This window comes from Fukomys damarensis, unplaced genomic scaffold (genome assembly GCF_012274545.1).
Source record: "Fukomys damarensis isolate Sample0158 unplaced genomic scaffold, DMR_v1.0_HiC HiC_scaffold_28, whole genome shotgun sequence".
Classification (NCBI taxonomy): domain Eukaryota; kingdom Metazoa; phylum Chordata; class Mammalia; order Rodentia; family Bathyergidae; genus Fukomys; species Fukomys damarensis.
Window position 1 is genome coordinate 11,576,148 of NW_022900940.1, and position 23,730 is coordinate 11,599,877.

Consider the following 23,730-nt stretch of genomic DNA (forward strand, 5'->3'; position numbering starts at 1 on the left):
GATGATTTACTCACTTGTGGCTCACTCAAGACTTTTACCTTAAATTTGGTATATGAGTACATCCCATCAGGACTACATCAGATGGAATTGTTCTCATTTGTGACTGACCTAATACAATCAACCATTCATTACTTCCTAAGGAAGCTGTGTCCAGATATTTTTTTCCTTGTTAACCTATGTCATGAGTGAGGTTCACCTGGGTGACTACTGCTATGCGCTTTCTTAGGGTGCTGCACAATCCCCAGGTAAAAGCTATCATTTCAGCCCTCTCACTCATGAAGCTGTATTGGAACTGGAGCTAATATAATCTTGTAGTCATGGGGAAACTTGCATATCCCATAAATGATTTAAAAATAACTTTTAAAAATAACCTTTCCAATTTAATGTTTCTATTCATCTTTAATATTTGTATCCACTTAGATTATCATATTGGTGATTTGAGTTGATAATTGGATTGTCCAATTTGAAGTTTTCTGTCATGCTCAATATAGCATGTTTATGCTGCCTTTTAAACATGACTTGACTTTGCTGGGACTGTAAGGGAAACGGAAGTAGCTTCTCTACTGAGAAATTTCTTTTTTCTTTTTCAACTGACACATAAAACAAAAAATAATGCATATAATGGGATATTATCTGATGTTTTGATATGCTTATATATTGTGTAATGTTTAAATCACGTTAAACATACCTATCTCCTCAAACAGTTATCATTTCTTCATGACTAAAACCTTCATATCTTTTCTTCCAGGCTTTAGAGATATTCCATTAATAATTGCTTTCTATAGTCACCCTATTGCACAAGACCATACCAGAGTTTCTTACACCTATTTCTATCTAAGTTACACTGTAACTTCGTATTCATTGGTCAACCTTTCTGCATCCCTACACCCTACTCTCTCAGCCTCTATCCCAAGGAAATTCTGCCTAATTATTTAGTATTATGGGGACTCTCTGAGGCTGCATGGTGGAGGACATCTGACCCTGGCAGGACACTCAAATAGCATCAAGTAACTGATGGCCCAATTAAAGTGAGGTGCAGGGTTGAGCAATTATCCAGTTAATTTGGCATTTATCCAGATGATTGGCTCCCAAATTAGAAAACCATTAAGGCTAAACTAAAAGTTATTTCAGAGGGACTTTAACAAGTGCTCATCTGCATCTAAGTCTGATTTCTCAACTGCCTCGTTACAAAATAGTAAAATGTGCCAAGTGTGATCAGCATTTAATGAGAGGACAAATGTCTTTCTTACCCAAATGTAGTCATCTTGGCAGAAGCTTTACTTCAACACTTATAAAGAAGTAAGCAGTGCACTTGGAGCTCAAATTCAAATTTGATATCTTTAGCAAGTTACTGAACCTACCCTTACCAGTAGAAGGAAGATGCTGTTATTCCCCTTACTGTGAAAACTGAGAGAATACATATGAAAACCTTTTGTTAACAATGTATATAGAAGTGTAAGTATTTTGCTGTTGTTAACTAGTATCCATATGAAAGGCAGCTTACTACAAAATCTGGAATATGCTTCTATTTTTGTAATTTTCAAATTTCCCCATACAGCAGTTATCTCAGGAATTCTTTAATATCCTGATGCCGTATACACACCGTGTCAGCTGTTTCCTCCTCTGAGCCTGGAACCAAGGCATTACTCCCCAAAGCTCCTCAAAGTGACTCCGATGAATAGCTAAGTTAGGGAGCTACTGCTTTGATTGATTTGATCAGTAGGCCATCGAATTTCCCTAATGTATCAATTCTCAAACTTTGTTATGCATCAAAGTCTCCTAGAGACCATATTCAAACAGTTTGCTGAGCTCGACCATGAGAATTTCTGACATGAGAGTTTTGGGGTAAAAAGAACCTGTGTTTCTAACAAGTTATTAGGTGATGCTGCTGCTTCCAGACCATGATGTCACAACTACTGTCCAAAAACAGGAAATCTATAGAGTTTTGTTTTTAAAAATTGAATTTAGCTGAGTGAAACTTCTGTCTAGGATCAAAACTCTGATTCAGAATTCCCCTGTGTGAGGAAAATATCGGGAATTGTAACCATGACTGGAAGCACTGTTTCACCAAGACTAAGTAGGAACACAGTGACTTTATGGATTACCATGTGGGGAATGAACTAGAGTGTTTCATGGTGTAGCTCTGGTTATCCAAAGCCACAAACCAAAGGAAATCACTAGTGATATAAGCACCCTCCAATGAAATGTCATGAGTTAGAGTTTAAAATGTAACTGAAGAACGCACCTAAACCATCCCTGAATATTCATACCATCCACTGTCCTATATTGAAATCTCTCAGTCTTCTGTTGAACTTCTGTGAAAGCATTACTCATTTGGAAGCCCATAGACCTTTACATAAAGAAATGTGAAATAAATTTTCCTCTTAAAACGTAGAACTATCCCCTTAAAAGAGAAAACACCTGAGCACAGATCTAAGTCTTTTATCAGCCAGTGAGAATTATGTTCTTGTTTTTCTTTTCCTTCTGCTCTGTTGTGCTGTCTTCTTTGGCTTCCAGAAGTTCAGGCTAATTTAATTTTGCTATGCTATTTCTAGGGAGATTATTTCCTGCCTTTCCTCTGACTTCAGCTATATTTGAAAAGTATTTCTTACTTTATATCTTTTACCATTATCCACCTGAAGTCTCTTTAAATTAGTGAACAAATGAAATAAAATAATTATTATCCCTCCTCCACCATTTGGCAACAAATTAATTACATTTTGATAGCCTGACCTAGAAAATATTAGAACTGATATTCAAGAAGTTTACTAGTGGAGAGTGGAAAAACAGAAGAACAAGCTTCAGACTTTCCTTCCTCAATGGAAACGCTTGCTAACAGTGTCTTAGCAGTCTTCATGAGAGATCCAGAACCAATTAAGAGGTTTCAGCACTCTAGTTGAGCCAAATGTATGAAAGCATTGTAGGAAAATTTATGGTACTCCTTTTCTACAGTGACCCGCCTGTCCTGAGCATGACATGAAGTCATCAGGAGAATGCCCTCAACCTATGACCTCCCTGGAGAAGGAAAGAGAGGAATGGAAAGTACATTCAACATTATGACTTTTGGGGGGGCTACCGAAGGAATTGGTTTTTGTTTCACCTGAATCTAAATGCTAACAAGAATTAGGTCAGGTAGGAAGCCCTACTTGGCTTATCTGGCACGAAAATTAGCTCTTCAACACACACACACTTGAGGGAAGCTATAGAGTTCTAAACAACTGTTTACAGCACTGGAGAGGTTACAGCAACTCATGCAGACACTAGTGGGTGCTCTTGAGTCAAAACTGGCAATTCTACATTAGCAAATTATACACTAAAATTCCCCTAGAAGATTCACCCCAAGGAAAAGCTTAAGAAATCTTCAGAAACTCTAACTGGGTCAGTTGGCAAAAGTCTTCCCTGCATGGATCCAGATGCAAAGCTGGAAGGGGTATATAATATGTGAAAGAACTAAGTACCAACAGAAAATAGCAAGGCATATACAGAAACAGGTAAACATGAGCTACTCACGAGATCTTCAGAAACCAACCCTAAAGAAATGGAAATATATCATTTACTTAAAATTAGCCGTAACTTGGATTCTCAGTGAATTTTTGAAAGTGTAGATAGAAAACTGAGAAACGAAAAAATGGAAATAAAGTTTTTGTAAATAGGGAGGAGGGGGTGAAGGGAGGGCAGGGGTTGGGGAAAAAGTAAGAACCAAGACCTGTCATGTAAAGGTACAAGGTCCCAGTGATGAATGTAACTGTAGTGTATACCTAAAATGTACCAATAAACTCAATGAGAAAAAAAATTAAATCAGAAATTAAAGTATGAACAAAATGAAAAGATACACACACACACACACACACATGCACACGCACACACACAAGATGGAGAACAAAACAAAACTTCTGATTGAAGAATACAATAACTAAATAGAAGCTTTCACTGGACAGTTTAACAGTTGGCTCATTGGACAGAAGAAATAATCAGCAAACTCAGGGAAAGAATATTAGAAATTATTGAGGTAAAGGATCAAAAGAAAAACATAAAGTGAAGAAAGCCTAAGAGACTGAAGGGACAACATCAAGTGAAACAAAATAAACCATGGAACTCACAGTGATAAAAGAGAAAAACTAAAAACAAGCAAAGAGCCTATTCGAAGAAATAATGGCTGAAATTTTTTAAAACGGGAAATTAAAAAAAAAAAATCAAAGAACTGCTACTAGGTTGCAACCAAAGAGGTATGCACTGAAATACACTGTAATTAAATTGTTAAAAGTTAGTTACAAAACAAAATTGAAGCCAACAGCAAAAACAACAAAAAAAAGTGGTTCATCATGTACATAGAAGTGTCTGTAAGATCAGCAACAGATTTTTAGCAGAAGATTTGGAGGCTAGAGTAGGGCGATGAATTCAACATGCTGAAAGAAAAGACTTCCAACTAAAAGTGCCATATCAGGCAGAACTTTCCTTCAAAAAGGAAAGAGAAATTAAGGGTTTCCCAACAAAATCAGAAAGATTTTAGTGTCAGTAGACCTGTTCTAAAGGAAAGAATAAGAGAAAGAGAAAAACAGAGCAAGAGGTCCAACACATTAACATGGAAGCACAACCTAAAATCATATAAAAATCTTACTGAAACTCCCATGTAAATAAAAACAACTATAAAATCTTATAAATAAAAACTAAAATATAGACTCTTGTAGTAGTATAATGTACATGTAAAAATCATTTTGAGGGGGGTCAAGACAAGTTCTCACTATGTAATTCAGGCTAGCCTTGAATTCACTGTGTTGTCCAGGCTGGCCTCAAATTTGTGGCCATGCTCCAGCCCCGGTCTCCCAGGTGCTGGACTTACAAGCATGTACCACCATACTCAGCACAAAAATCACTTTAAAATCTGTTATAAAATATAAAGAACAAAAGTATGAAATGCAATTATAAATCTATGTTAATGGATGCACAATACAAAAAGAAGTAATCTGTGTCAATGACGCATAGTAGGGGTGAGCAGGACAAAGTGTAAGGTCAGACTGAGGCATGGTTGAGACCACCGAGGCAGGCAAAAATCTGAGCAACATATGATAAGTTTATTGCTTCTGGGTGCAGATAGGCCAAGGGCAAAAAGACCGATGGCCTGAGAGGAGGGTGTGCATGGTTGATATGGGGGAGTTTAGGTAGGGGAAGGGACCCTGATCAAGAGGGTGGAAGATTTTAGAGTCCTATGAATAATGGGGATGACAAATGATAAATAGGACAGTGGTAGGAGCAACAGGGTCGTGGTGAGTACAGCAAGTGTCTTTTGGTTTTTCATAGAATCAGCTTTCCTGTAAAGTGGGGTGGCTGCTCGCTTCCTGTTATCACTATGTCTCTGTGGATGCAGGCAATGGGTCTGTTTGGGTGGGAGTCCAACTTAGAGGAACTGCCATAGAGTAATTGAGTTATCAGTTTGACTTTTTAATGGAATTGGAAGGGAAGCAATACTCCCAAACTCATTCCTGAAAGTATTATGCTGATACCAAAAGCAGAGAAAGATCCAACCAAACAAGAGAGCTATAGGCCAATCTCCCTAATGAACATTGACACAAAATTCTTCAATAAGATACTGGCAAGCAGAATGCAGCAAATTATCAAGTAGGTAATATGCTATGACAAAGTAGGATTCATCCCAGGGATGCAGGGATACTTCAACTTACACAAATCAATAAATGTAATACTTCATATCAACAGAGCCAAGAACAAAAATCACATGATCATCTTAATAGATACATAAGAAGCACTGGAGAAAGTCCAGCCTCCATTCATGATAAAGAAAAAAGACAAAACTACAGTAACTTGGAATAGGTGTTTTTTATCTTAATCTGATAAAAAGCTGTGTATAACAAACCAAAGGCAAGAAGAAGACAAGCAAATCAAGAACAAGACAAGGACCTCCACTCTTATTCCCCACTCTTATTCAACATACTGCTGGAAATATTACCCACAGCAACCAGACAAGAGAAGAAATAAAAGGAAAATAGCTAAAATTATCATTATTTGTGGATGACATGATTCTTTACATAAAAGACCCCAAAAGCTCTACCAAAAGCCTTCCTCAATAACAAATTCAATAGCATAGTTGTACACAAAGACAACACTAAGAAATCAAAGGCATTCTTGTACACAAATAAACTCAATGAGAGAGACATGAGGGAAACCATACTTTTCACAGTAGCATCCTCCCAAAATGGATATCAATCTAACAAAAGAAATAAAAGACCTTTTACATTCAGAACTACAGCACTCTGAAATAGGATGTCAAAGAGGATATCAAAAAATGGAAAGGAGATCAGAAAAATGTTCTTAAGTAGGAAGAACCAATATAGTGAAAATGGCTATACTGTCAAAATTGTTATACAGGTTTAATGCAATCCAATCAAAATACCAATAGCATACCACACAGAATGAGAGAAAACAATCCTAAAACTCATTTGGAACTGGAAGAGACCTAGAATAATAAAAGCAATTCTGGTCAACGAAGACAAGGCAGGGAGCATCACAATACCTGACTTGAAAAACTACTGTGATTAAAAACAGTATAGTACTGGTAAAAAACAAAAGCAGACCCAACGATCAATGGAACAGATTAGAATATGCAGGAACAACTCTGAATGGCTTGTGCTTAGATGTCCCCCTAAAGCCTCATGTGGTAATAAGTGGGACTTTTTCACAGGTGACTGGATCTAGAGTGTGTGATGCTGGAATTCATTCATGGTGCAATGCCAAGATCAAGGGCACTAGGATTAATGCACCCTCAGTAGTCTGGATAAGATATAAGGGACAGAAACAGCTGTGGTTGTCCCTTGTGTGCTTGCTTTGTTACATTCTGCCTGGTATGAATTGTCTGTTCTTTACAATGCCTGTCTGCCGTGCAACCCTGCCTTGGAAACAAGTGATTATAGACTGAAACATCTACGAACTATGAGCTGAATAAAACTTTCCCCTTTTAACTTTGGGTGTTGGGTATTTTGTCTCAGCAATGAAAGAAAACTAATTTAAGACAAACTGCAAGCACACTCAACCACCTTATCTTTGACAAAGCAGCCAAATCCCTTCACTGGAAGAAAGACAGCCTCTTAAATAAATGATGCCAGAAAAAACTGGCTTTCCTCACGCTGAAAATTAAAACCACACCCATTTCTCTCACCATGCACTAAACTAAAATCAAAATATATCAAAGATCTAAACTTTAAAACAGAAATACTGAATCTGCTGAAAGATAGAATAGGTAGATTTGAAAAAATAGGTACGGGCAAAGACTATAGAAACAAAACCCTGATCAGACAGGAAATATCAAAAAAATCAACAATTGATAGGTCATCTTTTTAAAGTGGTTGTACAGTAAAAGACACCACCAACAGACTGAAGAGACAACCCACAGAATAGGAAAATTTTCTTTGCCAGCTGTTCCTCAGACATAGGACTCATATCTAGACTATAGAAAGAACTCAAAAAAGTCAGACCCCCTCCCCAAAAGTAAAGACTCAGTCCAAAAATGTGTATCTGAAATGAATAGACACTTGTCTGGTGAAGTGATACAAATGGCAAATAAATATATGAAAAAATGTTCAACAATACTGGTCATGTGAGAGATGCAAATTAAAACAACACAGAGGTTCTGTCTCACTCCAGAAAGTATGGCTGTTATCAAAAAATGAACTAATAACAAATGGTAGGGGCGGGAATTTAGCTCAGCGGTTCGGTGGCCTGCCTTGCAAGCTCAAGGACCGGAGTTCAATCCCCGGTACCAAAAAAAAAAAAAAAAAAAAAAAAAATACTGGTAGGGCTGCAGGGGAAAAGGACCCTTCATCACTCTTGTTGGGAGTGTAGACTGGTGCAACCACTGCGGGCATCAGTGTGGAGATTCCTCAAACAACTAAAACTGCAGGTTTCATTTGACTCGATTGTTCCCCTTAGTATCTTCCTGAAAGAATTAAACGCGTCATATCACAACCATATATGCAAACCCGTGTGTATAGCAGCACAGTTTGTAATAGCTAAATTCCAGAAATAGCTCAAATACCCATTCACCAATGAATGAATAAAGATTTTTTTTTTATACAATCGAAGGCTACTTTGCCATAATGAAGTATAAACTTGAGACATTTCTAGGTAAATGAGACCATACTCTTAGGTGAAATAAATCTGGCACACATGTTTAAATATCACATTGTTTCTCTGGTGTGAGAAACTGAAAGGGTAAATAAAGAACACAATGTATCACACAAATGTATGATAGATATTATGAAATAGAAAGAAAATGTTCAAATGGGAAAAGGAACAATGGTGGGGGGGAAGGAAGTGAAAAAAGAATAGAAGGAGAATGGGAAAAATAAGGAAAAAGGAAACAAATCTTTTGTAAATAAGGAAGAGAGGAGGAGTTGAATGGAGGGGAGAGGATTGGGTAAAAAGAATCAAGGCTTATCATGTACAGGTACAGATTCCCTATGATCAATGTGGTCATTGTGTATATCTAAAGTATACCACTAAAATTAATTTTTTAAAAATTATCAGTTTGAAATAAATTGCCATAACTTTTAAGATGTTATATAATTTTAATAGTAAACACAAATGTATACAGAATATACACAAAGGGAAATAAAGGGGAATAAAAGAATAACACTAAAAAAATTAAGAAGCATTAAGGAACATAGAAAGAATGGAGAGGAAAGACCATAAAATACCTACAAGACAAAACAATTGACAAAAGGGTAATTTTAAGTTCTTCTCTACCAATGATGACTTTAAATATAAAAATAATTAAATACTCAACTAAAAGAGAGCTTGGCTAAATGGATTACTAAAAAAAGAAAAAAATGGGGGGGGTGGAAAGGGCAAGAGAAAGGAAAAAAATATGAGAAAAGGGGAAAAAACCGGAAACAGTCTTTGTAAATAGGGCGGAGTGAAGGAATTGAAGGGAGGGCAGGGGAATGGGAAATAAAATAAGAACCGAAATATATCATGTAAAGGAACAAATTCCCAATGATCAATGCCATCGTACTGTATATCTAAAATGTACCAATAAACTTAATGAATTTTTTAAAAAAGAAAACATTCAACTATTTGCTATATAGAAGAAACTAAAATCTAAGGACATATATAAACTGAAAGTGAAAATAGAAAAATGTACTTCATGTGAACCAGAACCTTAACAAGGCAGGGATGACTATATGTATACCACACAAAGTGGTGTTTTTGTTTTTGTTTTTTGGCACTGGGAATCGCATACAAAGTAATCTTTAAGGCAAATACTGCCATGAGGAACAAAAAAGAACACTGCTTGAAGAATAATGATAAATCGGTCAACTCGTGAGGAAGGCATAACAATTATAGATGCATATATACCTAAAACTAGAGCATTCCAGCCTTAAAAGGAAGGGAATCTTGTTATGCACCATGAAGTGGATGAATCTTGAGGACTTTAAGTGAAATAAGCCAGTCAAAAAAATACTAATCCTGTGTAATTCCACTTATGTTCATTGTTGATAGTAGTCAAGCTCATAATAACAGAAAACAGAGTGTAGCTACCAGGATTTGGGAAAGATGAGAGGGAAATGAGAAATTGTTAATGGATATAAAATTTCAGTTCTGTAAAATAAAAAAGTCCTAGAGATGTATAGCAAAACACTATGCATATAACTAATATTAATACATGCTTTAAAATGGTTAAGGTGGTGGATTTTATGTTATGTGCTCCCTAACACACACACAAAAAAAGAATTACCAGTGCTTTTCAATCTTTTACATGTATATGAATTACTTGGGGACCTTGTTAAAAATGAGATTCTAATTATAGGTCTAAGGTAAGACCTCAGATTCTGCATTTCTAATGAGCTCAAAATTGATGCCAACACTCCTGCTTGAACATTGTCAGTGACAAAATTTTTCAATTGCAAAATTCCTAGGTTGTCCTCATGGTAGTGGAGTTCAGGAACGTGTACATTTACCAACCTTCACCCAGTGAATCTTATAATCACTTACACTGAGGTTCCAGAGTCTACATTCTGCTTTCCACGTCCCCTAATCTTAAACCATCACATTGATTAGCTTTCTAATTTATCAGAAGAGGTAGGGGTTGGAAGCAGGGCAGTGCTGTTCTGTTCACACAACCACCCTATGTCCAGTTTATCCATGTGCTCATTGTTAGATTTTCAAATTTACAACACGAGCCTAAGTACGTCCTGTTGCTTTTACTGAAGTCTTTTGAACATGGTTGAAAATAAGTATAGCACAAATGCAAATATGTACTCTATTTGCCTAGAAAACTTGTGTCTGACATCTTATTAAAGGAGCATAATAATGGAGAGATCCTCACTTCTCATTACATAAATACAGTATCAGTATATTGCAGTATGTTCTCTTGACCCTGCATGTCTAGGGCAGGGCACAGTTAACTGATACCTTGATTCACAGAATCCAAGAAATTTGAATAAAGCCAACCCCCAAAGGAAATACAGCCGTGCCTTGGTTCATGAACTCAATTCTCTCCATGTTTACAAGATTTCAGTAAAAGCAATAGGACTTACTGTAAGTACAAATGAGTTTCTCCAGGAACCTTGAGGAACCATGGTCTTTTCATGTTGGTGGAGGGGGGAAGGCAAGAATGTCGGTGGTGTAAATACTATATTCCCATTAAAAATTGTCTCATATGCAAGCCTCTGTAGGGATGGTTTTCTTTATGGCTTTTCTCTGCAGATGTTTCATCTTTCTGACTTCTTCAAATTCATGAGGTCTCCACTGCACTTTTGGCTTCACTTGCAACTTCACACCCTCTCCTCTCAGGGATACACTAGATGGCCTCCCAGGCTTTCTTCTGAAATCTGGATGGAAGCCTCCCTGACCCCACAACTCTTGCACACTGCATGCTCACAAAGCCAGCACCACATAGATAATGCCGCATTCTCTGCCAGCTCAAGCAATAGTCAAACCCACTTACACCGTGGCTGAAAAGGCCTCTATGTGCCTGGATGGTTGCACTCCGGGAAATGTTTATCTTCTAGGCTCTGAGTGTGCTGGATTCCATGGAATTCTCTTCTCAAAGCAATCTTACATATGCACCTTTGAACCTGTAAAGGTTGTGATCTTTATAGTTCTTGAGATCCCTTAAGGCATTTTTCCTATTGTTCTGATGCAAAGTATTTGGCTTTTTTTATGCTAATCTTTTTAGCAATCATGCTGCTCTCTGTGACTCCAACTTTGCAGACTCTTCTCCTGAAACTAAAAACATTTTGTTATTTCAGCTCTAAATTTTTGCTCCTGATTTTCACTATGACTATGGCTAAAAGCAAACAGTACTCATGCCAAAGCATGAATATTGGGCATCCTTGAAATTTTCTCTGCCAGATTAATTAGTCCAGTGCCTTTAATTTCTGTCCTCCACAAAGTCTCAAGACAGAACCAAAATGTAGACAAATTTTCTGTCAGAGTGTAACATACATAGTCTTAAGTTCAACTGTCCATGGATTCCTATTTCTGACCTCCTTAATCTGGCCTTTACTGTCTACACTTATATCAATATTCTAGTTTTCTGAGCTCCAGCTAGAATCTCCCGTCAAGCTTTCTAAAAGCATTCTAAGGTTTCTCTAGCTGGCATCTAGAAACTTTTCCAAACTCATCCTGCAAACCAGTTTCAAAAGCTTCTAAACTTTGTAGTCTGTTATAGTAATGATAATGTTTCCACTTCTCTGTGGCTAAAATCATTCTTGGTCACTTTCCTCATTCTGAGACTAAATATCTGAAGCCCACAACTTAGAAGAGGAGAGGTTTATTTTGGCTCATGATTATGGTCATTGGTCAGCTGGCTCCAAGGCAGAAACAGGTTGGCAGAGTGGCATAGCAGAGAAGAACTGCTCATATCATGGTGGCCAGGAAGAAGAGAGTGAGGGAATAGCTAGGGATAGAGATACAACCTTCCTGGTCATGTCACCAGTGAGCAGCCTTCAATCAGGCCCCAGCTCCTAGCTATTTCCTTCTCATGATCCACTTTCCTCTGAATACAAGAGAAATTAGGGGACATCCTAGACCTAAGCCATAACAGAGGTTAAACTCCAGGAAGGCCAGAGTGCCCTATGCAAGAAGCCATTTACAACACTGCTAGCAAGAAAGAAAGCACGTGAAGCATCATAAGAAACTTCCTGCTTTAAACTGAATCCTTGACTTCTCCTCTACAGTACCCATAAATTCAATGAATATTGATTAAATATCTACTTCGTGTGCTCTGTCTAAGGGATGATACATACATGTTGCCAACCTAAAGGAACTTATGGTCTAATAAGAGCAAATTAACAACAGCTACCACTTTTCAAGCAATGGATTTTTAGGATTCATACTGTTCCACTCTGGTGACTCTTTTCTGTTCATTTATCAAACACTTCTGTCACATAATAAGTTGTTCATATCAGATATGCCATTGCAATAATATATACTTCTTGTCTAACCAAGGATGTGTATTTGTATAAGGGCTTAGGACCCTGTACCAAATACAATGAAATGTCACTAATTTGAACTGATACATGGTCAATATGATCCCAGATTTTTCAAAAACACATATTCTTTTTATATAAATAGGATAGGTCAAAAGAGACTAACAAGAATTTAACAACTGAACCTGTACTTAAAGCATTATATAAGCATTATTTTTAATTGTCATGTTAATTATTACATAGGCAGTGATGTTCTAAAAAGTCTTTAAATGTTTTTCTTGGTACATAAGAGTTCCTGCCATGTTTACATAATTAATTTTTGGCTTTTCAAAACTTTCATTAAAAGGAAAAAGTCTATGTCTGATCCTTCTTGTTGGCAGAGGAAGCATTGAGAGATCTTGAAATGGTGCCTGTGCTCTCAAAAGTATTTGGCAGTTATTGTAGAGCCTGCAATGCCAACATTAAAGAGGTATTTCTTATCCACACCACAGTGTGAAAGCAGTAAAAAGGAATTGTTGATATACACAGCCACATGGAAGTATCCCAAAATCACTATGCCCAATGGAAAAAAAAAAAAAACTCTAAAAGGTTACATACTATATATTTATTTTTTTCAGTGAATTAGACCAAAACAACTAGCAAATGGGTATTAGGGACATTAGAATCAGTGCATCATGCTAACATTGGAAGGAAGAAATTGTCTCTTTCAGAGTTCTGTTGAGTATTTCCTTGTATATGTCGTTCCTGAACAGGGAGACAAGATTTTTTTGAATCAGTCATTCTGAAATAATAGACCTAGAGACAAAGAATTATCCACCATAGCCTGCCTTCTAAATAGTTACCTGGACAATTTGAGCCTTTTGATCTGATAGCAACACTGTCTCCTCAGTGGTGGAGAGGTTTGAATTAATGCATTGACTCTAGGCTTATTTTGATGGAATGATGAGATAATGGTTAATGAAAATAGATAAAGGTTACAATAATATGAAATTCTGAACTTCCAAAAGGGCCAACCTTAATAGTCTCTATCAACTGTCTGTGTCCCCACTCTGATAGAGCAGGCATGCATGGTTATCTTTCTCTCTTTAGTAACACAGTAACGTCATGCCCTTGTCATATCCAAATGGAGCTGCCACTGCATATCCAGTTAAATTACCATTCTAATTTTTCTTGAGAAAGAACTCTAATTCAGGCACAGAGAGAACTTCTGTGTTCAAGAGTTCTATGGTTCTTTAAGATACTCTTGACATGTGACACAGAGTCATTTCATTAATAAAAAGCAAATGGTTGTGAGTGACATAGAGGGCCTCTCAGTGGAGTGCTGCTCTAGATAATTTTTAAGTGAGCACCATGAAGACCAAGTAGTAAAAAGTTGAATTTACCATATACAAGAGTTCCTTAGCATGTTTCATTCCAACACTGAGGGAGTGGTGCCCTCTGTTAGTTCATGTAAGAAATATTACCCTTTTTGGATATTGGATTTAGCAAATGAAGATCTCCCAGGATAGGAGCTCTTCTTGAACTGTGTGAATAATTTGATCATGGGCTTTTGTCTTTTCTGAACTTTGGAAAACATACTGGTTTCATCTTTTAGATACACTTATTATTAAAGTGCAAGAGTTACATTCTAATAGCACTCTATGAAGACATTGTCAATAACTTAAAATTGTATTCTTTATGAATATCAAACTGAATAGTACCATTTTGCCTTTCCTCTGAGTCTCTTCTGAACCAATGCTTGCTGACCAGAATAAATACACAGTACCATTAGGAAAAAACATTACCCTATGAGCAAAAGGATATTACAAAATGACAGAGTATGAAGAAACCCATTAATGAGTTTATTCAAAAATTGATGATGTGCTGATAATTTTGCCCTAGTAGGAATTGCAGCTTATGTTGACAACTGATAGATATTAAATGTAGGTATATCAGGCAATGCTTAATAGAGAAATAGATTTAATGCAAGATATTAAAATATATAAGATTTTGTAAGATTGGCTTACACAGTGACTGCCCACAAAGAAGAAGAGTACAAAAGGGCTTTTTCCATGTTGGAGATCCAAAGGTTTCAGTCAAAAGCCTGGACCCCACTGTAGTGACCCACGTGAGTCCATGTCAGGAGGCAAAAGGCTCTGCACCAATAGCCTGTGCTGAATGCTGAACTGTCTGGGCTGGAAGGCTGAAGAGTCTGTGCTAGAAGCCAGGAGATGATGTTTAAGGTTAAGACAAAGACTGCAGCTCCTTGGAAGAAACAGAAGCCATCCTTCCTTCTTCATTTCCCTTTTGTACCATCTGGCAACAGTCTTCCCTGGGGTAGGTCCCAGAACTATGCTGATCCAATTTAATTGGGCGGTGCTTACTCAAATTGATACAAATTAACTATCACAGTAGGCAATTTTAGACCAAATTAAACAAACTGAGAAAAAAACAAAAAAAGATTTTGTTGATAATTCCATTTTTATTAATGAAGTATGTTTAAATTAGTCATAGCTAAGATATCTGAGAAGTAATATGTACATAAATATATTTGTAATATATCTCTTAAACTAGATGTTTTTGTCTTCTGTGTGTCTGATAACATACTATTTCAAATCCTCTAAAAACAATACTATAGTTTTTTGACAAATGCATCCATGTGTTGTGCAGTTTGATTTATATAAACTCATTTCAAATGCAACAGCAGAATTCCTACTGAACAGATAAAAAATAGCTGCCTGGAGTGATAAAAATATGTGTGTAGAAAGATGTAGTTGTAAGAAGAAATTTTTATACGAGAAAGATTCGTAACTCTATCTCAAAAATGTCCTTTAAAAAAATCTTCTAGAAGATCTGACTTTTTTCTTGATGTCTTTGTGTAAATTTGTATGTTTATCTAAAATAAGAAGGAATCTGCCCTGCTCAAATACTTTGCAGTGACACAAATTGGCTTATATGGGATTGATAAGTAGGAGAATGATGTCACTATAGCATTGATACTAGATTCATTGATGTATTTCACTAAGTACAAGCAACTAGAGACACAGATCAACACAGCTACTCCTGAAATTGCCCATTCACCCCACAGTCTTGCTTGGCACAGTCTGACCATGTGCTATAGGATAACAGTGCCTGTGGCATAATTTTCAATCATTTTGTGATTTGCACTGATTTCCTGGCTTAGAAATCTTGACTCTTTCTTTTTTCCATGACACTATCTTCACACACACAGTCATACCATTTCATTTGTGGTACTTCTGTATGATAAAGGTAAGTTGTCTGTTTAATGATCCTTTATAATTACACTTGCTTGATATTTACTGGAATGATTATTGTGTTAGTGTTCTTAATGCATAACTATTGAGTAGGTCTACCCTGACTCTTTTTCATAAGCCCTGTTCTTTTTATTGTGTCATTTTGCAGATTACACTAGGATTGCATTTATCTATAGCAGAAATATCTGTTGTTGCACTCTACTTCCTAATTGCATTTATCACTATAGAACTGTTCTATGTGTTATGGTCCCTTCTCATAGATCCAGGATCTATACAGTAATATCAGTTGCCTGCTAGATTTATTTATTTAATTAAACCTTCACATAATAATACCAACCCAGTATGTACATTGCATCACCCCATTAAAAAGTAACCTTCCCATCTTAATTTGTTTCGAGACAATTACTGAAAATATTTCTATCACAAAAGCACTTAGTAAAGATTTAACTTGTTTCCACTGACATTTTATTTTTTTTTATATCTCCAGCTTATGGTTTGGGTACATTTAAGAAATTGGCCCACACCTCAGACCCGTACACACATACACACACACACACACACACACACACACACACACACACACACACATACGCACACACACACTGACTCATGCCCAGTCCTCATTTAAGTAATTTGTGGTTTGAATTTAAATTCTGATATTCAACATGATTTAAAATCTTAAATTCCGCCAGGTCAAACTGTAGGGAGGCAGAATTTTTAAATCCACTCATTCCAAAATCCCTCATCACATGATGTTTCAGTTAATTCAGAAGAAAATAGAGATTTTTTTTTTCACAAGGGCAACTTTTATTTATTCATTTATTTCCATGAGGGTACAGATGTGGCATATCTTTTTTAAAAGCAAAACATTAATATTACTTCATTGTAACAATATAACTAATATCAACATGAGTGGGGTTTTTTTAGGTAGTGGTGAACATAAACCGTTGTTTTAAAAACATCTGTGCTCCAAGAGCAGGTCACCATTTCTCCTGAATGGAACACACACTGTGTTAGGCACTAGTAGTAGAAAGTTGAACTAAGTCCTTGTTGTTTAGGAGAAGCTCTCAGAGGATGATGATATAGACATTTGCAGACACCCTAACGACCACGCACTCAGGGGTGTGAAGGGCAGAGCAGAAGCGGTGACTGTGTCAGGGTGGGTGTGTTATAGCCTGTACAATCAGGAAAGTAATGCCGCATAGATTCTCATGTCTTCTTTCTTTCCCTCTCACATTATGAAACTTCAAAATATTTGTTTACTTGAACATCTAATGATTTTGTAAGAGAATCCTCAGCAGAGTATTCCATGTTTTGATCTTCATGGTGGAGTATGCTAGTTCATCTACCTATATGTGTATAATTGATGTCTTTTAATATATAAAATTACAGATTAACAAATCAAAACTTAAGGTGATGCACACTTTACTGTGCAACACAGTTAGCTTTCTGTCTTTGATAGTCAAGGTGACAAGAAGTGCATTACAGGAAGAAAAACACCAAAAAAATGATCACATAGTTTTTTTTTCCTTGAAAAATACCTCATTATTTTGTTTTCTATATTGTCTTCTAGCTGCAGGTCCAGATTTCTCAAGAACTCTCTTGAAAAGATTAACTCTTGTCAAAGTGGGAGGTGAAGTTGTTATTGAGTGTAAACCAAAAGCTTCTCCAAAACCTGTCTACACCTGGAAGAAAGGAAGGGACATATTGAGAGAAAACGAAAGGTATTATCTTGAAATATTCTTAATATTTAGTTAAGCTGCAATAATTTGTTGATCTGTTAGTAAAATGGGGAAGGATTTTACTACCTGCTACTCCTGGACCAGATGTTAATCAAAGACTTGAAGTTCTGCAAGGGGACTGGTAAATTATTTGTCTTCATGTTTCTTGTCAGTATTGGGATTGCTGCAGACAGCAAGCACATGATACTTGTGTAGGCTATTATAGTTGCTTATAAATGAGCAGCTAGAAATATTCTCATTAATTTTAGCCACACTGCTTTATAGATTTTCCCATTCTTCTCTATCCTACCTCCTTTGGCATACACAAGTCCAGTTCTTCTTTATTGTGACAACTCTTCAAATATTTTTCAATAGTCTGTCTCCTGCTACTCTCCCCCTTTTTTTAAAGATTATAATCATCTCTAATTTCAAAACTTATTCTGCACATAGCAGATTATTCTTCTTGATTTTTCACTTTTTAATTACATCTTTTTAACACTACTTTTTCCTAGTATCTGAACTCTTCACCTGTATTTCCTATTACACATAAAATTACTTCTAGAGAGCATGTTGTTTAGACAATGTAAATATATGTGTGTTACTTGAATTACTTGAAGTTTTATATCAGATTGTACAAAATGGCATACATCTCTAAGACCACTTTTTGCCTGTCACCCCTACAAAATGTCTCCTATCCTTTTTTGTAACCTGTTCAATCTGTTGGAAAATGGTAATTATGCATGAGTCTATGTTTGTCATCATAAGACAAAATTTACCAGCTGTATACATAATGATTTTAATTTATGCTAAAGGTCAAGTACTCAAGGATGCAATAAGGAAACCTGTAAAAAAACGTGTGTGTATCTACCCTTTACACCTGCACACTTTTAATTTGCATATACAAATTAGATCGCTGCATTGATGATGTTGTCCTTTTTAAATGATTTTCGTAAACAAACCTGATACGGTTTCTAGATGGTGTATTTACACACATTAAACTCATACATCCCTTTCTGATTGGGTACATCAAGGAAGCAGGGTAGCTCGCTGAAGATCGATATGACACTCAAACTTGGAGACAAGCTTTGAGACTGGGACCATAATTTGTTATTTTGAGGCCTTTAACATCAGGTTCATTTCCTATTTTACCTCAGTGTTTCCCAAAATGCGGTATGTGACATTACTTTTAATAGTTACCTATTTGCTTTGAACATAATTGAAATATAATTAGTACATCCCACAGGCATTGCTTTTAATGAGGCTACATTTTTAAAGTTTGGTTTAAAGATGATTCAAGTATACAATAATATGGGCAATTGACAGACATATTAGAAAATGAGAGTGAGTGGATATATGTCATTATTATAGTTCAAGTAGGAGAGGCTAAACTATGCTACATTAATAAACAAAGCACAGTGGCCTACAGCAGTAAAAGGCAATTGCTCTTCACGCTGCATGTGCAAAACTGGTCTGCAGTGGCTCTGTTGGCCTAGAAGGACAACCTGGTGGAGCAGCACGCCTGGGAGCTTGGCCACTGCAAAAACAAAGGGCTCAACCTGCTTGGGCTGCTAAAGATCCTGCCTAGAAATCCAACACTTTACTTTCCCTCACTCTGCAGGAGCCTAAACAAGTCACATAGTCTGGCAACCCAGAAGTAAAAAGCAATCTTGCGATGTACCCAGAGAAGAGGCAGCCTCACATTTTGAGCAGTATAAATAAATGAATGCTTAACACTATTCTTTTTTTTTCTTGTTCTTTCCTTCCTTTCCCTGCTCCTCACTCCCTTGTTCCCCTTCCCATTTGAACATTCTATTTTTGTGTCCCAATATCTAGTACGCATTCTGATAAACAGAAAGTGTAAGGACCAAAATGTATAGTATTGAGCATTTTATAGGACAGATGGATTTAACTGATTATTTTCACTACTTGACTTACCACAAGCATCTCTATTCTGTTTTTCTTTCCTTCAAGTCCTTGATTTAATGAATAGAGTTCAATTATGCTTCAACATTTATTTGACACTGAAAGTATATTTAAACTGAGGCTATTTTCCATCATTACCCAATTCCTGCTATTTATCGCCTCCACTCCAGCATCGCCAGGCTAAACTCAAGCTATCATATTAGCACTTCGTTCTCCACATGGGGGCTCGACTCTCATAGCTCTGCACCTCCTTCTCCCTCACTCAGAATGTATTAACCCGACAGACTAAATTTGGTGTTAGAAATACATTCAAAACATAGTCAGGAGTAATACAAAGTGGGATTGTGGAGAGATCGCTGTGTGCTTCATCTGAGAAAGATACCTACATGCCCCTCAGTCATATAGAGATCCAGATCTTGTACGTCCTTGTGGTATGTTTCAAGAACAACTAGACAATGTTTAAATATCTGAAGCTAATTTTTTAAAAAAATTAATTCAAGGACAATATAGACCATCCATCCCTAGACCAAGTTTACTCTAAGAGACACTGGTTTTTAATTTCTGAGAAAGATGTAAGCATTGTTAAACATTGCATAGTTTCTATAAAGTGTGTAAACTAAGATTTTGTTATTGTTTCCTCATTTTCAGAGACAGAGTTCTGTTTTTCTCCTTTTTTCTGATAAAGAAAGAGCATTATATGGATGAGTAAGCAGAACAACTATAGATGGGATTTATAAGTGAAAAATTTTAGAATCCGCATTTTATGAACAAGCTGACATGTAGATCAAGACAAAGGATGCTTTGCATAGAGGACAGTAATAGTTTCTAAAATACTACCTTGTTATCCTTAATTCTCTCTTGAGGTGTAGAATCTTAAAAATCAAAAGGTAAATCTTTAATCTTTAGATAAACTTTTAAGTAGAAAATGCTGTTGTAACACAGCAAAACAAAACTTTATGATCAAACATAGTTGTTTCTCCAGAACTTGGATGAAACCCAAGGCCTTTGCACAGAGCTACACCACCAGTACCCCCCCCACACCACAACCACCCTTTATGAGGTAGGGTCTTGCTATCTCATTCAATTGCAAAGTTTGGGCTTGAATCTGTGATCCTCCAACCTCATACCCTCAGATATCTGGGACTACAGACACACCACCACACCCAGTGCAAGTGTCCTTAACGTTCTTAAACTCTGTGTTTTAGAAACTTCATCAAACTCTACTCATTAAATGATATTTCATTCCAATTTTAAGTAATCGACTGACTACAAATGAGTTTCCAGTCAAAGTATAAGATGCAACATTTTAAGAATTCAAGTTTTTGTCTTGTTTAATCATATCTTGATATTATATTTAGCCCAGTGGATATAGACTCAGAAACACTGGTTAGATGTTAGCATGTTATTTGAAAATGTATTTATTTATATGTTCTTATTTGACTATTTGTTTAGAAATTTAGTATACATTCATACTGCCCTATATTAAGCCAAGCATCTAAATGATGGATGAAAAATGCAAACAAATTTTATAGCTTTGTTATTGGATAGGCAGCATATCATATACATGAAACCTTCTTGACTTCATGTACTTTTGCTTAGCCATCAGAATATAAGCAGTTTCAGCCATTTCAAACAGAGAAGACATGTCATAGAGCCCAAGTATTTTAGTCCTCAAGAGAGATCTCTAGTCATCATGAAAGCAGTTCAAATCATTAGGGTGAACTAAGCAATTAGGCCTACTAACTGAATAAAGTTGATTATTTTGTTTATGTTTACTTTATGGACAGAATGCCCTTGAGACAAATAAGATTGGTATTAGGCTACAACAAAAATACTAAAATACAGACATAGCAGAATCATTATATAAACCTAGAATCCTCAAATTATAAGGAGAATTATAACCACCGTTTCAGCCACGATGAACTCTTTGGGTTGCAAGTGTAAAAATTCAACTCAAAGCTGGATTTACTGTGAAAGGAAATTAATTAGATCACTTACTCTGGAAGACCTAAACTGAATTGCAACAGTAGTAGGTGTGTCAGTGCTCAGGTACTGTCACAGTGCTGTCAGAACTCTAGCTTGCCTTCCTGCATCTTACCAGCCCGTTCATCTTTGTTGGCTCCATTTCCAACAGGCCCTCTTCTGGTAGTGAGGGCTATCGGCCAGCCCACACTTGCCTTCGCTCCAGGAGTTCGTAACAGTTGCTGAATAGATTATCGTGGGATCAGACCAGCCTACCTTGGTCCCTGTTCTTCTGTGGTTCACTCAGATTCAAGGAGGATCCTGTCACCCCAAAGACTTATCAGGCAGACCCGAATTATATGCTTTTCTCAGAAACATGCAGGGAAGCCCGGCCTCAAACCACATTGACTGAAAATGGAATAGAGTTTCCCCAAAAGAAATCAAGGTGTCATTACCAGAAAAGAGAATGGACACAGGATGGGCATTGATGCTAAACTCCCACTCTACATTGCTGCCCAGACATCTTTACTCCAGCACAAGGATCCACACAATAGCCAGACCTTCATCCTTCCCAATTACTTCTAGTGATGGAGACATGATTAATTGTTAGAAAATTACACTCCTTTGAACTTCCTCTCATTTTTTACTTTGTTTTGTGGAATTGAATTGACAAATGTAATTCCTTTCTGCCACCATCCTTTCCCTTTGTATACTGGCACTGTACTCTCATGCCCCTTTTTAATTCTTTTGCAATCATGAATATCCCAATTGTCTCTCATATTCTTCATAGAACGTAAGATCATGTTTGACATCACCTTTCCTGGTCATTTCCTTCAATGTCTTTCGGAAAGCTTGTCACCCAGAATTAAAAGCTGCATTAATAAGGGAATAAATACTTTTATTCATCCTCCATAGAGAAGGATGATAATAATATGATATCTCTAATCATATGATAGCTCAAAAGGGGAAAAAATATTTTCAGTGAGCCTAAATTAATAAGGCAAGCAATACATCATAGAAAAACTACCTCTTATCAGTATCTCTTTTTTTCTTTTAAATTAACCTACTCCTTAAGCAAGTTAGTTTAGTTGTCTAGAAAATTCACCTAGAGGAAATACTTTACTTCCCACTGACTCAAAAGAAATGAGTGAGATGTTAACTCTAGATAACGTTATGTAAACAAAGACTTGTTCCTACTCAGGCTAGAGAATTGCTGTACTCCCATTTAGACATTGCTAATACATTATGTCAAGCTAATGGATAATAACTAGGTGTAGATATGCCACTGAATGTTTCAGAAAATAGTCTCAGACCTACTCCCTCCATATCACAGGCATGGTTTCAGAAGAACAGCACGAACCTTGTTGAAGCAGCCAACTCTACTTTCATTCAGAAAACAAAACATTGCTTGGGCGCGTGCCACATGCAAGGCCCTCTGCTTGGCACCAAAGATGGAGAGGAAAAAGGAGACATAAACCCAGCCCTTAAGATGCTCACAGAATACTGCCAGTACCCAAGAGCAAAATAAAAACATAAGATTTTCAGTAACCCTAAGGGGTATGTTAAAAAGGTGATATATTGAGAAGGCACACAAATGTAGGGTAGCAATAGGTCATGGAAGACTTGCAGTTTGTCTGTAGAGTTTAGCCATGAACCAGAAGACCCAGACAAGATTAAAAGATGTTATGCAAGGGATTGCACAGTAATGCACATGCTATGGAGAGAGTGCTTTGTGTGCAGCTTGGAGCAAGAATCAGAGGGAGCAAGATTAGGGATACAGAAAGACCAGTTGCAGGCAGCAGCCTAGCAGAGTGAAGTGGGAAGATTTAAATCTATATGCTCTTCAAGGGAACAATTTAGAACACTTAATGGTGTTTTAAATAGAAGGATTAAAAAAGATAAAAAACAGAAAATGATTCCAGGTTAAACAGCTAAGAGATAGCAGTGTCATTTGCCACTATATAGAAAGAACAAGTTTGAGGGGGGGAAATAAAAAGCTTAATATTAACATGTTGAATTTGAGATGCCTGCAAGTGGCAGTGTCACATAAATGCAGATTTGCTTTCAAGAGTCACCTTCTCAGTGAAGCCTTTTTGTCTGATCTGCTTAAAGTGGTAAAACTCCACATCTTCTGTTCCTACTTTATATCGTTTTAGTACTTACCCCACCTAACATATTACATAGTCACTTTAAATTTTTAATTTAATTCCCCCCTCCATCCAATCATTGTAATTTTCATGAGAACATTAATTGTGCATGTACACACACTGGTGTGTGTTAATGTGTATGTGAGTGGATGATCATTTGGCATAAACAATACCAATATAGTATCTTACTATTGCAGATGCTAGAACTCTGAAATGTGTCCCCTTGGGCTAAAATCAAAGCCAGCAGACATTTATTCCTTCTAGAGACTCTAAGGTAGAA

General features: G+C 36.6%; 1 protein-coding gene across 4 annotated transcripts in view; it reads left to right on the forward strand.

Moving 5' to 3' along the window:
• LOC104866129 (contactin-4) overlaps positions 1–23,730 on the forward strand; it is a 536,780-nt gene that overhangs the window by 379,464 nt on the left and 133,586 nt on the right. For all 4 annotated transcript variants that reach the window (XM_033756987.1, XM_033756986.1, XM_033756985.1 and 1 more), the window contains one exon: positions 17,271–17,421. In XM_033756987.1, coding sequence (XP_033612878.1) covers positions 17,271–17,421 — 151 coding nt within the window. The remainder of the gene's footprint in view (positions 1–17,270; positions 17,422–23,730) is intronic.